Source organism: Anolis sagrei, chromosome 11 (genome assembly GCF_037176765.1).
Source record: "Anolis sagrei isolate rAnoSag1 chromosome 11, rAnoSag1.mat, whole genome shotgun sequence".
Classification (NCBI taxonomy): Eukaryota; Metazoa; Chordata; class Lepidosauria; order Squamata; family Dactyloidae; genus Anolis; species Anolis sagrei.
The window spans coordinates 26,208,094-26,224,474 of record NC_090031.1 but is presented as its reverse complement, the minus strand read 5'-3'; the positions used below and the strand labels follow the sequence as shown (position 1 = coordinate 26,224,474).

Genomic DNA, 16,381 nt, shown 5'->3' with positions numbered 1-16,381 from the left:
TTGTTTTGTTCTATTAGAATTGTAACACAATGGTATGGTTGCTGATGACACGATAAATAAATATCCTGTAAAACCTACCACAACCCAGTGATTCCAGCCATGAAAGCCTTCAGCAATACATAGACCTCACAACTTCTGCCTGCCATGCATGTGAGCGAAATGTCAGGAGAGAATGCTTCTAGAACATGGCCATATAGCCCAAAAAACCTACAACAACCCAGTGATTCCAGCCATGAAAGCCTTCGGCAATACATAGACCTCACAACTTCTGCCTGCCATGCATATGGGCAAAACGTCAGGAGAGAATGCTTCTGGCATATGTCCATGCAACCCGGAAAGCTCACCACAACCCAGTGATTCCGGCAATTAAAGCCTTCAGCAACACAACTCACCAAAAGGCTGCTTAAAAGATCCATCATGTTTCCCAGGTGCCACTTCTTCCACCAACCCAAGCAATTGTTTTGTTTATGTGCATCCAAAACAAAGGACCATTTTCCAGGGGAGCTCTTCTGAATCCTGGTTGTCCATGTAAGCCTGTGCCTGCCTTCCTCTCCCCAAACTCCCTTGGTTAATGCTTCCCTAAGCCAGACATCGCCCTGGCTGTTCTGCAGGTTGAACGGGCGTGCCAAATCATCAGTGCCCGGCACCCAAAACAGGTTCTGCAGGAAACACGCTTGAATATTTCAAAGGAAAGCAAAGAGAGGTGTACCCCCGCCCGCCTCCTTCCAACACACCGCTTGGAGTGGATCAAAGCTGTCCTGGGAAGTCGCAGCCACTCCAGCGCAGGAGGCAAACATACTCAGATATTTGTTATGAAGGACAATGGGATCCAGCTGGAGTTTCATACAAAGAGCAGAGCAAAAAGGGAAAGCCTACAAATCCAAAAAAGAAAGATGGTTGCTTTTAGTGTATCGCAACATGGGGGTCGGGACCCCTGGGGAGGGGGTGCCAAAAAGGTCGCCAAAGACCATCAGGAAACATAGGAAGGGAAAGGAAGAAGAAGAAAAATACATGAAGAGATGGAAAGAAAATATTGGAAGAAAAATCAAAAATAGAAGAATAAGAAGAGATATGGAATAAAAAAGTAAAATATACCTGTGCCGTGGAACTAAAAGAAAATTGGCAGGTGGTACATGACCCTGCATAAATTAGGAAAATGTTATAAAAACACAAACTCGAAATGCTGGAAATGTGGAGAAACGGAAGGAACATATCACCACATGTGGTGGTCATGCAGCAATGCAAAAAAAAATTGGGAAAGGATTCAAAAAAATATACAAGAAATTCTAGAAATTAAAATCCCCCCAAAAAAACAGAAACCTTCTTGCCAGGAATGCACAACCTAAAACTAGATAGAAGCAAAGACAAATTATTATTTGTATTGTCGCTTTCATGGCTGGAATCACTGGGTTGCTGTAGGTTTTTTCGGGCTATATGGCCATGTCCTAGAGGAATTTTCTCCTGACGTTTCGCCTGCGTCTATTATTATTGTTATTATTATTATTATTAATTTCTTTTAACAACAGCAGCAAGAATCTCGTATGCAAAAAAAAATGGAAAAAAGAAGAAATTCCAGAAGAAGAAGATTGGCTGATGAGAATACAAGACATAAGGAATATGGACATACGCACATATCTATTACCTAAAAACAAGGGCACACCCAGAGAAGAGGCCAATTGGAACCAAGTTACAACACACTTAAGGAGACATAAAATGAAAATATTTATTTAAGAATAAGAAAGCCACAGGTGAAAAGAAGAGCAGGAGGGAAAAAAGACAGAAAATAAGATGAAGACAGTAAAAGGAGGAAACCTCTTACCAGGAAATAAAGAGATCTTCAAACCCTATTTCTCTCTTTTAAATTACTATTCCATGAGGAACTGTATTAAGGGGTCATGGCATTCGAGCACAATTAAAAGTGCTGGTCTTGGCCTATAAAGCCCTATACTATTCCAGTCCAGCTTACTTGTCTGAATGTATCTCCCTCTACATCCCACCTAGGAGTTTAAGACTGTCCAGGCAGGCCCTGCTCTCGGTCCTGCCTTCTTCGCAAATGAATTTGACGGAGACGTGAAACAGGGCCTTCTCAGTGGTGGCCCCTGCTTGTGGAACACATTCCCCAGTGAAATTAGGTGAGCTCCATCCCTCCTTTCCTTTAGGAAGAAGCTCAAATCATAGTTTTGGGACCAGCCATTTGGGTAGCAGGCTTGACAGCAATTGCAATGTTCATGAGAACTGACAATGGACAGACTTTGGACTAAAGTCTTTGGATGCTGAATTTGACTTGGATGTGGCTGTATGGTTGATAATAATGTTTTAAATTGATTTTTTAACCTAATGTTTTTACCTAATGTGTAATGTTGCATTATACTGTGTTTTGTATGTGTTGGCATCCAATTGCTGCCAGTGTAAGCCGCCCTGAGTCCCCCTCCGAGGGTTGAGAAGGACAGGGTACAAAGGTTTGAAAATAATAATAATAATAATAATAATAATAATAATAATCCTTTATTTATACCTGCTAACATCTCCCAAAGGACTCGGTGCGGCTTACAAGAGGCCGAGGCCCAACACATCAATAAAACAACAGCATAACAAATAAATAAACTCATAAAACAAGCAATAAACATTAAAACAATAGCAATAAACATTAGACAATAAATAAATAAACAAACAAACAAACAAACATTGAGAAACACTGGTCTAAAGGAAGATGTTTCAGGTACAGTTAAGAAGTAGCAACAAAAATAATTTCATGGTTGGGGGTCACCACAACATGAGGAACTGTATTAAAGGGTCGTGGCATTAGGAAGATTGAGAAACACTGGTCTAAAGGAAGATGTTTCAGGTAGGGTAGAGTCTTGCTTTTCCGACCTTCGCTTATCTGACATTTTGTCTTATCCAATGCTCCTATCCACCGCCCCACTTCTCCTTCAGTATTTCCCCTTCAATTAAAGGAGCACCCCAATTCTCTCTCCATTCCCAATAAGTGAAAAAGGCAAGAAGGGGAGGAGGAAGAAAAGGGGGAAAAGAGGCAGGACCGGAAGTGGAAGCGTCCTCCCTCCTTCCTTCTGTGATTTCCACACTCCTCTTCCACATCCGGGCACTTCCTACTGGGTACCTCTAGCCCCAAAGCATTTTTTATTTTGTACCAAAAGCATTGCATAAATTAGTACAAAACCGATAAAAACAGAAGTAGCACAAGTGGCTAAATATCTTTTTACCAAAAACGGGCAACAGCAATGGTTTTGTCTAATAGTTCTTCCTCTGTACATGAAGCAGGGCATAGTGGACAAGCATACAGATGCAGCGTTGTGTGTTCTACTCCACAGTCACACAAGGTGGGGGATTATTTGAGGTAGTGCCATTTTGCCAGGTTGTCTTTTGATCTGTCCACTCCGCTTTCCAGGGACATGGAAAGAGCCTCCAATACCTAATACTCAACACAGACCAATATACTACCAAGCATATGTAGCTGTAAGACCAAAAAGTGTCCCTTTCCGCAGAAGATATAATTTCAATAAAACTAACTGGACAAAGTTTACAGAAAACTTGGAAGCAGCTATTTCTCATATAGAATCTATATGAGAAATATAGATATAGAATCTATAGAAGGCAGTGACCTTTTTGCAGAAGCTGTGAAAAGATCCTCGAGGCTCTCAATCCCTAAAGGTTGTCGCCCAAGCTACCTACCAAGCCTAAATGAAGAATCACGAAACCAGCCCCAAGGCATTGCCTTGCTGTGCTGGTACAGCTGTACCAGGAGCTCCAAAATTTCGTTCTTTGAGCGTTTGCATGTGCATGTTCTGGCCATGCATTTTGCAGTTGGATGGTTCCTGCTAGGCTACAGTCATGGGGTTAGCCACCTGTCTATCATCGTTAAGTTTTAGTTCCGCCCTTTTTCCCAGGTTCAAAAGGGAAAGGGAACCATTTTAGTTCAGTCTTACAGTTGGAAGCTCAGCTACAGGACGTGAAAGTTTTCTACCTGTAGAGAAGCTTCGTTTCTTATAAAGTCCCGGGGAAAACAGTCCCAAAATCTCTGGCTGGGGAATTTACAGCCTCAGAGCTTTAAGAACAGTCTCTAAATAAAGGCTTTTAAGAGAAACAGCGTTACAGCACAACCTTGTTGGGGTTGGAGAAATGGACCTACAACTTTCATGGGAAAAATCCTAAGGACTCCAGCTGGAAATTCTTCAGAGCCTTGGCTGGTAGGTCTACTCGGGTACCCAAGAAGCAATTTGGAGCTGGGAGTAGGACCCACACCAGCTAAGCCTAGAAAGCAGATTTCCCTGGGAGGGGTCAAAAAGGGTTTTCCTCGTAAAGGAAAGAAACAGTTCTCCAATCAAGTTGCCTGTCCATTGTAAACAAGTTAAGAAGCATTTGTTTGATTTGTTGAAGATCTAAGATTGTTTGTGGAGGCCTAAGCAATAATAAAGAACTTTTTTAAACCTTTAAGCTTCTAAAGACTTTGTATAGGAAAACCCACAGGGCCTCTCATCCGAGGCACCCCGGCTTCCTGCTGGGCACAAAGAGCATGTCCTGTTCAAAGGCCAGTTGCTATAGGCCCAGTGCGCAACAGCACACTTGCCTTAACCCTTTTTGTTAGTATTCTAGGTGTCTAGAGCCACATCAGACGGGTAACAGTCGGAGACTCCGTATTATCCGACATTTTCATTTATGCGACGTTCTGCCAGCTTGTTTATGTCAGATAACTGAGACTCTACTGTATTTGTTTTGTAATCCTGTCTTTTCCTATGGCTAAATGTTCCATTTGTTTATTTGGACCCAAATGGATGCTTGAAACAAGCGAATTCAGCTGCAGCCATTTCAATCAGCTTCATTTCCGACGGCGGCATTTTGGTTTCAATCATTTATTTTGGGAGATGCAAGGTCCTAAAACCAAACAATAAAATACAGTCTCGGTTCCAATTATATTGTGTGCAACATGCGTGCAAAGGAGTACCATCAACCTTCTTGGTCTCAGATGAGCTTTTCTTTCTCTTTTTTCCTGCAATACAATTACTTCTTTTTTGAGATGATCCTTTGCAAGTTCGAAACTTTTATGAGCTGACGGTGGATGCATTGTGAGTGCCTCTGCATATTCTTTTATGATCCCCTCAAAAGCGGACAACAAACCAATACAAATAAATAATCCCACCGCACCCTTGCTTGTTTTGTTTGGGTTTTGCACTATGCTTTAATGATGTTTTTGACAGAAAGCCAAAACAACCCCAACCTTCTGCTGGGAGAACTGAATAGGGCCATTGTATTTATGTGCTTATGCCTGGCTTTCTATTTTTCCCTGTCAATTTCACACTCCTACAATATGCAGCAGTGGAATATTACCCTTAAAAGCAAAGATTTGTCCATTTACATTTACATCCTGTCCCATTTAAAAGGCTCAAGTCGGAGAATGTCAAATGCCAGGTGATAGGGCTCCCCGAAATGTCATTTAGTGAAATACTGGCATGCTACCAATGTAGCCACCTATGCCATAGATTGCTGCCATGCTAATATTTGCTTTATTCTGTTGATTTAATTATTTGATACCGCCCTTCTGTGCAGAGATGTTACAGGAAGATAATACAAAATGATACTGTTTACTGCAATTTGAAACTAAAAGCCTGTATTTCTTTGGGTCAGCTTATATTTAAGTATATTGAAGAGAGATATTGACAAGCTGGAATGTGTCCAGAGGAGGGAGACTAAAATGATCAAGAGTCTGGAGAACAAGCCCTATGAGGAGTGGCTTAAAGATCTAGCCATGTTTAGCCTGAAGAAGAGAAGGCTGAGAGGAGATATGATAGCCATGTATAAATATGTGAGAGGAAATCATAGGGAGGAGGGAGCAAGCTTGTTTTCTGCTGCCCTGGAGATTAGGACACAATAGAACAATGGCTTCAAACTACAAGAAAGGAGATTCCATCTGAACATTAGGAAGAACTTCCAGACTGTGAGAGCTGTTCAGCAGTGGAACTCTCTGCCCCAGAGTGTGGTGGAAGCTCCTTCTTAGGAGGCTTTGTAACAGAGGCTGGATGGCCATCTGTCAGGGGTGCTTTTAATGCAATTTTCCTGCTTTTTGGCAGAATGGGGTTGGACTGAATGGCCCATGAGGTCTCTTCCAACTCTAGGATTCTATGATTCTATATACCGCAGTTCCATTATTGGACTATTTTCACAATAGCGTTCAGATGGAGGGCTGTTAACAAAAGCTTTTCCCCACTCATAGGTAAAGGTAAAGGTTTTCCCCTGATATTAAGTCCAGTCGTGTACAATTCTGGGAGTTGGTGCTCATCTCCATTTCTAAGCCACAGAGCTGGCATTGTCCATAGACACCTCCAAGGTCATGTGGCTGGCATGACTGTGTGTAGCGCCATTACCTTCCCACCAAAGCAATACCTATTGATCTACTCACATTTCCATGTTTTTGAACTACTAGGTTGGCAGGAGCTGGGGCTAACAGCAGGAGCTCACCCCACTCCCTGGATTCAAACCTGCTATATTTCGTTCAGCACATTCAGCAGCTCAGCAGTTTAACCCACTGCACCACCGGGGAACTCCACTCATATGTCCTACATTTCTTCACAGTATTATTCCCAGGAATAAGTGAAAATGTGAAAGTTCTAGGCAAGGATGATGAAGAGTGTTGTGCAAGTGTTCCACCCCACCCCCCACCCCCCAACCTTCTCACACAGTAGGGATAAAAATAGAGAAGCTATTTATCTTCACACGCAAGAACAAAATAGTCCAAGATGGAGATCCCGTGATCAGTGTCTTTCTACTTCTCCTACTTGTTTCTCAGTGTATGGCATCTTCTCTCTTTCTGCTTTCATTCTGATTGGTTGTTTACAATGGATACTTTCTTACTGCAAGCTTTTTGAATCTGACTTCTGCCTTCTTACTCTTTAGTATGGAGAGTATGAGCTGTGTGCTTTGAGATCTCCCTCTGCTTGTGTGTCAGGAGAGATGGAGTGACTGAGTTTTCTCCTCTCTTTGAAACCTTAGAAAACATGGGTGTTAGAGTAGCTCAGGCCTAGTTCTTTACCATGAAGAAAAACACTGCTTGAACACCAAGCACAAAATAGCTGCACGCAATAACATCCTGCGGAAACTTACTGGCAGCACATGGGGTGCAGACCCAAAATTAATAAGGACATCAGCCCTAGCCTTGTCTTACTCAACTGCCGAGTATGCATGCCCTGTTTGGCATAGGTCTGCCCATGCAAAGCAGGTGAACATAGCATTGAACGAAACATGCAGAATAATCACAGGATGACTTAAACCTACACCTGTTGATAAACTCTACATTGCCCCCCCCCCACCCCCCTGATGTGCGACAGGAAATTGCTGCTAAATGTGAGAGAAATAAGGTTGAACCCTGTGAAATCCACCCACGGAATGGCTACCATCCTCCTCCCAGTAGACTCCAATCAAGGAAAAGCTTTATGAGAACTACCGCTCCATGCAAACCAGGGGAACATAGAACTGAATGAAGCATACAGAATAATCACAGGATGTCTTAAACCTATACCTGTTGATAAACTCTACAAGCTAGCTGGCATTGCCGCCCCCCCCCCCCCAATGGGGGATGGGAGATTGCTGCTAAATGAGAGAGAAATAAGGTTGAACCCTGTGAAAGCTACTCACTGCATGGCTACCAGCCTCTTCCCAGTAGACTCAAATCAAGGAAAAGCTTTATGAGAACTACCACTCCTCTTGGTGCCCTCCAGCAACAGCAAGAGAATCCCTCTGGGCAGCTCAACCAGGAAATCCCAACAGTATGGCCCCCCACGAGGGAGGGTCTTCCTCCAGGGGCAAACCAAGAATGGGCAACATGGAAGTCCCTGAACAGGCTCAGAAGTCAGAACAAAAGACAACCTGGCAAAATGACACTACCTAAAAGAATCTCACACCTTATGTGACTGTGGAGCAGAACAGACAACTCCGCATCTGTATGCTTGTCCACAATGCCCTGCCTCATGCACAGAGGAAGACTTGTTGGAGGCTACAGACAATGCTATTGCTGTTGCCCGTTTTTGGTCAATTCAGCCGCCTGCGCTCCTTCTATTTTTTATCAGCTTTATACTCATTTATGCAATGCTTTTGATACAAAATAAATGAATAAAAACCATGAAGAAATGTAGTTAGTTAATCCGCTCTGTGGATTCAAACCACCGACCTTTTGGTCAGCAAGTTTCACAGCTCAGCAGTTTAATCCACTGCGCCACTGCAGCCCCATGTCACTACATACTTATGGGCAAATATTCGAAAATCCCCCAAAATATGAAATCCAAAGCACTTCAAGTCCCAAGCAATTTGAAAAGGAGAGATTCAGGAAGTGCTAATGCTAAGTTTTTGTTCTTGTTTTGTTTTTGAGTCGGAAGATGGTTCATGCATAACGTCTGCTGTGACTCATCACTGACTCCAATATTCTGATTGAAGCAAACTCTGGAGACTTCGATGCAAAATCACATTAGTCTCTATTCCAGAAAGATAAATAAGGATCACAAAGAGAAGCTCATATTCCTCTTTATTTCCAGAGTTGCCTCCTTGGTTTAAATATAGGAAGCACCTACACTGCAAAATGAGCGTGCTTGATACGCCAGGAATCAGTGGAAATTGCATTTTTTGCCAATGAGTGTTGGTGCCTCGCCAAACTACAGATGCCAGGATTCCATAGCATTGAACCTCGGTAGCAAAAGTATCCGATTGCATTAGTTTTACAATGTAGCTGCAATCCTAGTCTGCCTTTTTGGAGGAGAAAGTGGGATGAATATCAAATTAAATTCTATTTTTGTTACTTTCAAGACCTGCAGAAAATACTGTAACCATAACTTGCTACTTTTTAACAAGTAATTTTAGAAAAGGGACCTTTGGATAGCTGCTCCAATATCATATGGTACTTCATGTGGAACAACGTAATGGCTCCTTCCTGGCAAACAAGCACCTATTTGGGATTTTTTAAAACTCCATCAGGTTGTTGGCTTTATTAAAGTGATATTTTCAATAATTTTTCCTGCCCTACCTCCCTCCGCAGTGTTGTTTTTCATTTGACACTGCAGTTTTAGTTATGGCGTTCTGTGTGGGAGGTTTGGCCCAATGCTATCGTTGGTGGGGTTCAGAATGCTCTTTGATTGTAGGTGAACTATAAATCCCAGCAACTAGAATTCTAAATGTCAAGGTCTATTTTCACCAAACTTCAACAGTGTTCAAATTGGGGCATATTGAGTATTCATGCCAGGTTGGATCCAGATCCACCATTGTTTGAGTCTACAGTGCTCTTTGGATGTAGGTGAACTACAACTCCAAAACTCATGGTCAATGTCCTCCAAACCTTTCCAGCTCTTGGGCTTAGAAATGGAGGTGAGGACCACCCCCCGGAGTTGGACTCAACTAAATTTAATGTCAGGGGAAACCTTTACCTTTACTTAGATCAGTGTTTCTCAACCTGGGGGTCAGGACCCCTGGGAGGGTTGCAAGGGGGTGTCGGAGGGGTCACCAAAAACCAACAGAAAACACAGTATTTTCTGTTGGTCATGGGGATTCTGTGTGGGAAATTTGGTGCAATTCCATTGTTGGTGGAGTTCAAAATGCTCTTTGATTGTAGGTGAACTATAAATCCCAGCAACTACAATTCCCAAATGACAAGATCTATTTTCTCCCAACTCCACCAGTGTTCACATTTGGGTATATTGAGAATTTGTGCCAACTTTGATCCAGATCCATCATTGTTTGAATCCACAGTGTTCTCTGGATGTAGGTGAACTACAACTCTCAAACTCAAGGTCAATGCCCACCAAACCCTTCCAATGTTTTCTGTTGGTCATGGGAGTTCTGTGTGCCAAGTTTGGTTCAATTCCATTATTGGTGGAGTCCAAAATGCTCTTAGATTGTAGCCGAACTATAAATCCCAGCAACTACAACTCCCAAATATCAAGGTCTATTTTCCCCAAACTCCAACATATTGGGCATATTGAGTATTTGTGCCAAGTTTGATCCAGATCCACCATTGTTTGAGTCTACGGTGCTCTTTGGATGTAGGTGAACTACAACTCCAAAATTCATAGTCAATGTCCACCAAACCTTTCCAGTATTTACTGTTGGAGTTCTGTGTGCCAAGTTTAATTCAATCCCATCATTGGTGGAGCTCAGAATGCTCTTTGATTGTAGGAGAACTATAAATCCAAGCAACTACAACTCCCAAATCCCTGCCCCCAACCCCACCAGTATTCAAATTTGGGTGTATGGGGTATATTTGGATATAAATACATCCTGCATATCAGATATTTGCATTACGATTCATAACAGTAGCAAAATTAGAGTTATGAAGTAGCAACAAAAATAATGTTGTGGTTGGGGGTCACCACAATATGAGAAACTGTATTAAGGGGTTGCGGTATTAGGAAGGTTGAGAAGCACTGCTTTAGGGAAAGGATCATCTAAGAAATGGCAATAAAATAACTCCTCATTTGAGTCGACATGCTCCCTTGGTCATATGTCCCATAAATGGCTTACCTTCATGCTTGGTGGAGCCGTGAATGGTGGTGACAACGGTCTCTCCGGAGTGGTCGCATCTGTGTTGGTCAACAAGTCTTGTTTCCTGCAAGACAAGGAGGATCCATCTTAGCCTATGCAACTTTTGCCACCATCTCAGGCACCGAACTCCCCAAAGAAGCAGAAATTTAAAGAATTTAGAAATAAGGATAAAGAATCAGAGGTGAAACAGAAATATATATAAATCCTAACTCTTGAACTCATTCTGGCATTCCAAGAAGGGACATTTGATCGAGATCGTACCGGCTATTTAAGTTGCAGGTAAAATCCATTTTGGGTCACACTGGAGTAGCCGACCGTTAGCTATATAGAGCCGAGTTTCTATAGTAACCGGGCTGCACAAAAAAGATTGGTCCCCCCGCTTCCACGTCCTCACTTTTTCCATCTGGTCTTATCTATTGACTCTGCAGTGTTTGCTCATATCGTTCTCTCTCGGCAAAAAAAGGACACGAAGCAACGGCAGAACACATGCCGGCCACGGCTGGGCCAGATCGTACTGCCAGGGGATTGTAAAGGACATGCTCACCACTGAACGTGGAAAGGAGAGCTTACCAAGCATGCTTCTTCTAAACACTCTGTGTTTTTACTCATTTCAAGGGCACTGAAATGAATAAAAACACCAACTGTGCTCAATGCTTAATGCGTTGTGTTTATGGTGTCTCCTTGGGATGCCTTCTCACAACAACACCTTCTACTTGAACCATGTATCCCAAAGGGTGTGCAAATCAGCACCAAGGCTGCTCAACAATCCTTCCTATTGGTTTATATTGTGTTCAATTCTGGGCACCACAATTGAAGAGAGATATTGACTCTAAGCTGGAATATGTCCAGAGGAGGGCAATTCAAATGATCAAGGGTCTGGAGAACAAGCCCTATGAGGAGTGGCTTAAAGATCTGGGCATGTTTAGCCTGAAGAAGAGAAGGCTGAGAGGAGACATGATGAGAGCCATGTATAAATAAGTGAGAGAAAGTCATAGGGAAGAGGGAAAGAACGTGTTTTCTGCTGCCCTGGAGACTAGGACACAATGTTTTTACTGTATTGTCGAACCCTCACTACCTCTGAGGATGCTTGCCATAGATGCAGGCAAAACGTCAGGAGAAAATGCCCCTAGAACATGGCCATATAGCCCAGAAAAACCTACAACAACCCAATGTTTTTACTGATGTGTTGCTGGGCTTGGCCTCATGTAAGCCACCTCGAGTCCCCTTGGGGAGATGGTGGTGGGGTATAAATAAATTATTATTATTATTATTATTATTATTATTATTATTGAGCAATGGCATCAAACTACAAGAAAGGAGATTCCATTTGAACATTAGGAAGAACTTCCTGACTGTGAGAGCTGTTCAGCAGTGGAACTCTCCGCCCCAGAGTGTGGTAGAGGCTCTTTCTTTGGAAACTTTTAAACAGAGGCTGGATGGTCATCTGTCGGGGATGCTTTGAATGTAATTCTCCTGCTTCTTGGCAGGGGGTTGGAATGGATGGCCCATGAGGTCTCTTCCAACTCTATGATTCTATGAATGGGTTTTACAAGACTTTGAAGCGAGGGGAGAGACATTGTGATGCGAGACGTTGGACGGGCCCCAAAAGAGACAAGCTCATTTCTGTGCCCTCAAATAATATGACGTGTCCAGGTTGGTTCATGAAGTGCTCTGCTATGGCTGACTTCTGTGGTTGAAGTAGTCTGAGAACACAGAACACGAGTGAGAACACAGAAATGCTGGGCCACTCTCACAACCACCATGTCAGACTACATAGAGAAGCCGTTGAAATCCACAAGCATGTGGACAATTTCAACAGACAAGAGGAAACCATGAAAATGAACAAGATCTGGCTACCAGTATTGAAAAACTCTAAAATCATAACTGTAAATAAAGAGAAACACTCAAAAAACAGGGAAATTCCAGATAAGAAACAATCAAGGTCAGCTAATCACCTCCCAACATAGGATTCCCCCAGCAATCAACCAGACTTTTAAACTGCTAGGCCATTAAATGCTAATTAAGGTAGCCAATTGAAACATTCACACCTACCTCAAACAGACAAGAGTTCTTTCTCCCGCCGTGGACATCATTCCACAGATATATATAAACCCCATTTTCCTAATTTCCAACAGACCTCACAACCTCTGAGGATGTCTGCCATAGATGCAGGTGAAACATCAGAAGAGAATGCCACTCGAACTTGTCCATACAGCCCAGAAAACTCACAAAAACAGTATTATTTGATTGTAGGTGAACTATAAATCCCAGCAACTACAACTCCCAAATGTCAAGGTCTATTTCCCCCAAACTCCACCAGTGTTCACATTTGGACATAGTGAGTTTTTCCCTGCCAAGTTTCATCCTTGAACCATCATTGTTTGAGTCCACAGTGCTCTCTGGATGTACGTGAACTACAACTCCAAAACTCAAGATCAATGCCCACCAAACCCTTCCAGTGTTTTCTATTGGTCAAGGGAGTTCTGTGTGCCAAGTATGGTTTAATCCTATCATTGGTAGAGCTCAGAATGCTCTTTGATTGTAGGTGAACTATAAATCCCAGCAACTACAACACCCAAATGACAAAATCAATCACCCCCCAATCCCACTAGTATTCAGACTTGGGCATATTGGGTATTTGTGCCAATTTTGGTCCAGTGAATGGAAATACATCCTGCACATCAGATATTTATATGACAATTCATAATAGTAGCAAAATAGCCATTATGAAGTAGCAACAACAATAATGTTATGGTTGGGGGTCACCACAACATGAGGAACTATATTAAGGGGTCGTGGCATTAGGAAGGTTGAGAAACACTGGTCTATAAGAGGAGATGTAGTCCTTCAAGTAGCCTGGGCCCAAAGGATAGCACTTTGTATCCCATGCTGTGGCAGCCAGTGGAACTGCCACAGCATGGGAGTTATCCACTCCCTATATGGAGCTCCAGTTAGTAATTTGGCTGCTAATCTCTGTACCAGTTGAAGCTTCTGAACTGTCTTCAAAGTCAGCCCCATGTAGAGAGTGTTGCAGTAGTCCAAGCAGAATGGAAGTAAGACATGGATGACCACGGCCAATTCTGGCATCTCAAGGTACGAATTCCAGACAGGAAACAGTCAGGGCCAGCTAATCACCTCTCAACAAAGGATTCCCCCAGGCAGTAAGAAGCCAGACCTTGAAACTGCTAGGCCATTAAACCCCATTTTCCTAGTTTCCAACAGAGCTCACAACCTCTGAGGGTGCCTGCCATAGATGCGGACAAAGCAGACAGGAAACAATCAGGGCCAGGTAACACCTCCCAACAAAGCATTCCCCCAGGTGGGAAGCAGCCAGGCTTTGAAGCTGTAAGCCCATTTAATATTAATCAAGGTGGCCAATGGCAACATTCACACTTGCTTCCAACAGACAAGAGTTCTTTCTCCTGCTTCCCAACAAAGCATTCCCCCCAGGTAGGAAGCAGTCAGATTTTGAAGCTGAAAGGCCATTTAATGCTAATCAAGGTGGCCAATGGCAACATTCACACTTCCAACAGACGATAATTTTTTCTCCCACTCTGGACATCATTCCACAGATATATAAATCCCATTTTCCTAGTTCCCAACAGACCTCACAACCAATGAGGATGCCTGCCATAGATGCAGACGAAACGTCAGGAGAGAATGCTTCTGGAACATGGCCATTCAGTCTGAAAAACTTACAGCAACCTAGTGATTACAACCATGAAAGCCTTCGACAATACATTGTATACAATTATCTAAGGTGTGCATGACACATGAACAAATTTCATGTTGAAATTTGGATCCCATTTCCAAGCTGTCTTATGACGTGTGTATCCATGAGCAATGTTTTTTAAAATCGAAAGCAAACTGCGGAGCATCCTGCAACTTTTTGCCCATGTGTGTCAATCTTACGGCCTCCATTCAACAAACTTCCCAGTAGTTTGCAGTAGCCAACAACTGTGACAATGGCCGCATTTGCCAAACCGATGCACCGTCCCGATGGCTGCCTCCCGCTTGTCTGTGCTCCACCTCCGACACAAATTAGCTCTTGTGCAAACGAGCAGCTAATGAGATGTTTTCTAGTTAAAATGTCAAATAAGTTAACCTTGGGAGTTGCTAACAGGGGAGTAATTGGTAGATTACATGGGCTGAGCATCACCCACAGGAGGAGCGAACATCTCTGTGATCGGAATTCAGATCAGGCAATTCCCCCAGCTCTGCCACATCACAATCTTTAATGTTGGACCCAAATGGTTTACTTTCTGGTTGCACTAAGATGTCTAAATGATGCAAACCTGCACACCGGAAAAAGAACGTGTATAATGGGAATAGGAGGGAAAGCATGCATACAAGAGAAAATATTATAGTTTATCAAGCTGTTGAAGAACCAACGTAAGGTTATGAAAAATGAGAAACTGGGGGGAGAAGGCAGCGCACTGAAAGTGCTAAGATGGGGGCGCAAGGATATTTTGATGTGCCGTCCCCTCAGGATGACAACTATAAAGTTGGCCATGATAGGCATAGTCAAGGTAAAGGTTTTCCCCTGACATTAAGTCCAGTCGTGTCCGATTTTGGGGGTTGGTGCTCATCTCCATTTCTAAACCAAAGAGCTGGAGTTGTCCATAGACACCTCCAAGCTCATGTGGCCGGCATGACTGCATGGAGCACCTTTACCTTCCCACTGGAGCAGTACCTATTGATCTACTACATTTGCATGTTTTCGAACTGTTTGGTTGGCAGGAGCTGGGGCTAACAGCGGGAGCTCACCTCTCTCCCCGGATTCGAACCTATGACCTTTCAGCGAGCAACTTCAGCAGCTCAGCGGTTTAATTCACTGCACCACCAGGGGCTCCATGATAGGCATGTATGACAGGCATGTATGTCACATTCCTTCTAGACCCATAAACAGTGGGAGTTACAGAGTTCTCTGCATGAGGGTGGACTATAATACTCATCATCCCCCCCCCCCCAAAAAAAAGCCCCTTTAGTATTTTCTGTTGGTCATGTGTGTGAAGTCTGGTCCAGATCCATTGTTTGCAGGAGTCACAGGGCTCTCTGGAAGCAGGAGCCATCTTGGAAAATACATACATAGACCTCTTGAGTAACAACTTGGTCTTTCCTTCTAGTGACCTCTTGGGGTAACATCTGGCCATTTCCCGTGAACTTTGGGCTGTTAATGGGGTCCTTCCTGTGACCTTCTAGTGACCTCTTGGGTAACATCTGGCTTTTCCCACGAACTTCTAATGACCTCGAGTACCAACTGGTCATTTCCCGTGAACTTTGAGTGACCTCTTGGCCTATTAATGAGGTCTTTCCTGTGACCTTCTAATGACCTCTTGGGTAACATCTGGCTTTTCCCACAAACTTCAAATGACCTCGAGTACCAACTGGTCATTTCCCGTGAACTTTGAGTGATCTCTTGGCCTATTAATGGCATCTTTCCTGTGACCTTCTAGTGACCTCTTGGGTAACATCTGGCTTTTCCCATGAACTTCTAATGACCTCGGGTACCAACTGGTCATTTCCCGTGAACTTTGAGTGACCTCTTGGCCTATTAATGGGGTCTTTCCTGTGACCTTCTAATGACCTCTTGGGTAACATCTGGCTTTTCCCACGAACTTCTAATGACCTCGAGTACCAACTGGTCATTTCCCGTGAACTTTGAGTGACCTCTTGGCCTATTAATGGCATCTTTCCTGTGACCTTCTAGTGACCTCTTGGGTAACATCTGGCTTTTCCCACAAACTTCAAATGACCTCTTGAGTAACAACTGGTCATTTCCCGTGAACTTTGAGTGACCTCTTGGGTTGTTAATGGGGTTTTTCCTGTGACCTTCTAGTGACCTCTT

The 16,381-nt window shown here is 43.2% G+C and overlaps 1 protein-coding gene across 6 annotated transcripts in view; it reads right to left on the bottom strand.

The window, feature by feature from the left end:
* The window catches only part of RAP1GAP2 (RAP1 GTPase activating protein 2), a 150,094-nt gene that overhangs the window by 49,337 nt on the left and 84,376 nt on the right, over window positions 1-16,381 (bottom strand). For 5 of the 6 annotated variants that reach the window (XM_060756949.2, XM_060756955.2, XM_060756951.2 and 2 more), the window contains one exon: window positions 10,513-10,597. In XM_060756949.2, coding sequence (XP_060612932.2) covers window positions 10,513-10,597 — 85 coding nt within the window. Of the gene's footprint in view, window positions 1-392; window positions 566-10,512; window positions 10,598-16,381 lie in introns of those variants that run through there. The other variant, XM_060756956.2, reaches the window with a different exon arrangement.